The sequence below is a fragment of the Limulus polyphemus genome, unplaced genomic scaffold (genome assembly GCF_000517525.1).
Source record: "Limulus polyphemus unplaced genomic scaffold, Limulus_polyphemus-2.1.2 Scaffold16942, whole genome shotgun sequence".
NCBI lineage: Eukaryota > Metazoa > Arthropoda > Merostomata > Xiphosura > Limulidae > Limulus > Limulus polyphemus.
The window spans coordinates 1-2,628 of NW_013682552.1; the positions used below are offsets into that span (position 1 = coordinate 1).

The window sequence follows — 2,628 nt, forward strand, 5'->3', positions numbered from 1 at the left end:
GTTTAATATGACTAGATAGGTTTAAAAACAATAAGACGACACATACTTATATCTGGTAGCTAGGCTCTTATTTAATATGTCTAGATATGTTTAAAGACAATGTTTATGTACATAACGATCAGCCGAAACACACAGTTTTCAGTAACAGTCTTTCTGCAGTATAAGTACTACGCATGTCAGTAAAATCAAAATTAGATGGATTTCCCTAAATGTGGAGATCTCATCTAATGTCTCATCAGTTGCGTTTATCTACAACAATATATTCATACATCGTGGATATCTGTACAAATGATATATGTTCTAATGAATAAAAAAACCCTATAACTGGAGCGCTGAAGAAGAAAGGCCCACCTTTTGTTAGCGCTCGGGTTATAGGGTTTTTTATTAATTCATATCAAAACTTCTTGAATGTTCTAAGATTGTTGTATTCACACCACGTGCAGTTCTATATACAGGTTACGTGATCTAAGTATATAAAAATATAAAACTTAAACCAAAGTTTTTGTTAACTTTCTATAATTTTGATACCATTTACAGAAACCTACGATACGAGGTTCCATGTAAGCCCAAGAAGAACATTGTGTTTGTGAAGACTCACAAATGTGCCAGTTCAACAGTACAGAACATGTTGCTACGTTACGCGAAGAGCAACAATCTGACCGTTGTCCTCCCGATCCTCTCGCGCACACATTACTTATCGCGGCTGCTCCCGTTCAACCGAAAGATGATCGCCGGAGCTCCTTGGGGTCACATGGAATATAACGTTTTTTGTCACCACGCCATCTTCAACGAGGAAGAAATTTCGGCCGTTATGCCTAAAGACACAGTTTACGTCTCCATCCTGCGGGAACCAACACGGCTTTTCGAGTCTCTGTACGAGTACAGTAACATGAATGAATTCTATAACATGACCTTGACGGATTACGCAGCTGCTACTCGAGACCCTACGAAGTATGAAACTCTGAACAAAAGAGCTCACGGAAATATGGGCAGAAATCAGATGCTGTTTGATTTCGGTGTTAAACCTGCTCTTTTCGAAAACAAAACAGAAATTGAAAAAACAATTATGAAAATAGACAGAAAGTTTGATTTAATTATGATTGCTGAATACTTTGATCAATCTCTAATTTTGCTGAAGGATTTGATGTGCTGGGACTTTGATGACATTGTTAGTCTGAGAATCAATGCAAGAGATGATAGGTTTAAACATAGTGTAGCACCGGATACAGCCTATCTCCTGCGTCAGTGGAACGCGGGAGATCAAATATTATACAACGTGTTTGTCGAGAAACTCAAACGTAAAATCGCCGACTATGGCTTAGAAAAGATGAAGACAGAAGTTCAAAGGTTGACCGAGAAGAGGAAGTTCTGGTATAACACGTGTATTTCGGAAGAAGTAGACGCTAGTCATCTGACTCGGTATCGCGTATGGAGTAACAAAGTTCTTGGTTTTGTTCTTAAACAAGGAATACAAAATAAAACATGCGAAGACCTTGTAAGGCCGGAGCGCGAGTTCACAAACTACATGAGACAACGACAAATGATGAAAGCCTTGTTTACAAATGAACACAAACCGGAATTTCCACTGCCTGACTTTTTGAACGTAAATAAGAATCAAACGAAAATAATTCTCGAAGTTCTCCAGGATATGGTCAAGAATAAAGTCCGGTTTTTACCTGTCGCCGTAAGGGGCTCGGTAAACGCTGGACTTAAAAATATATACCTAAAATCTTCTACTAGCCAGATAAATAAATAAAGTCCGGTTTTTACCTGTCGCCGTAAGGGGCTCGGTAAACGCTGGACTTAAAAATATATATACCTAAAATCTTCTACTAGCCAGATAAATAATAACAATCACGTTTGAGATGTTTCATTTTTGCTTTAATGGACTATGAAAATTAACTTCAAAGTGTAGTATAGGATACTTTGACATAATTTGTGAGAAAATACGTAGTTATCTGTTTGGTATTTACCTTCTTAATGAAACTATGTAGTTATGTGTTTGGTATTTACCTTCTTAATGAAACTATGTAGTTATGTGTTTGGTATTTACCTTCTTAATGAAACTGTGTAGTTATGTGTTTGGTATTTACCTTCTTAATGAAACTATGTAGTTATGTGTTTGGTATTTACCTTCTTAATGAAACTATGTAGTTTATGTGTTTGGTATTTACCTTCTTAATTAAATTATGTTGTTGTGTTTGGTATTTACCTTCTTAATGAAACTATGTAGTTATGTGTTTGGTATTTACCTTCTTAATTAAATTATGTTGTTGTGTTTGGTATTTACTTCCGATATAAAGGAAGAGTTTATTGTTTCAGTAGTTGAAACGTGTATATATATTACTGATATGTATAGCAGTATTAAGGTAGAATTGTGTAGCATCAGCTGAAAGTTCGTAATTCGTCTATTCATTCTTCTTTAACCGTTAGCGACAACTTTCCATGAATTTGTAAACAGTAACCATTACTGACAGCCTTCTATTATGTAATAAACTTAGCTACCATTAATGAAAACAACCTTATATCATCTAGTAAACATAGCAACCATTAGTGACAACATCCGTCTATCATCTGGTAAAAACAGCAACCATTAGTGACAACATCCTTCTATCATCTGGTAAACAT

The 2,628-nt window shown here is 35.7% G+C and overlaps 1 protein-coding gene across 1 annotated transcript; it reads left to right on the plus strand.

Annotated features, from left to right (window-relative positions):
• Nucleotides 1-537: 537 nt before the first annotated feature.
• Nucleotides 538-1,603, plus strand: LOC106477512 (galactose-3-O-sulfotransferase 2-like; the record flags this gene model as incomplete). The annotated part of the gene is made up of 1 exon (XM_013938065.2): nt 538-1,603. A coding segment is annotated over one exon (1,066 nt), but the record flags the coding sequence as incomplete, so codon positions are not given.
• Between the last annotated feature and the right edge of the window lie 1,025 nt (nt 1,604-2,628).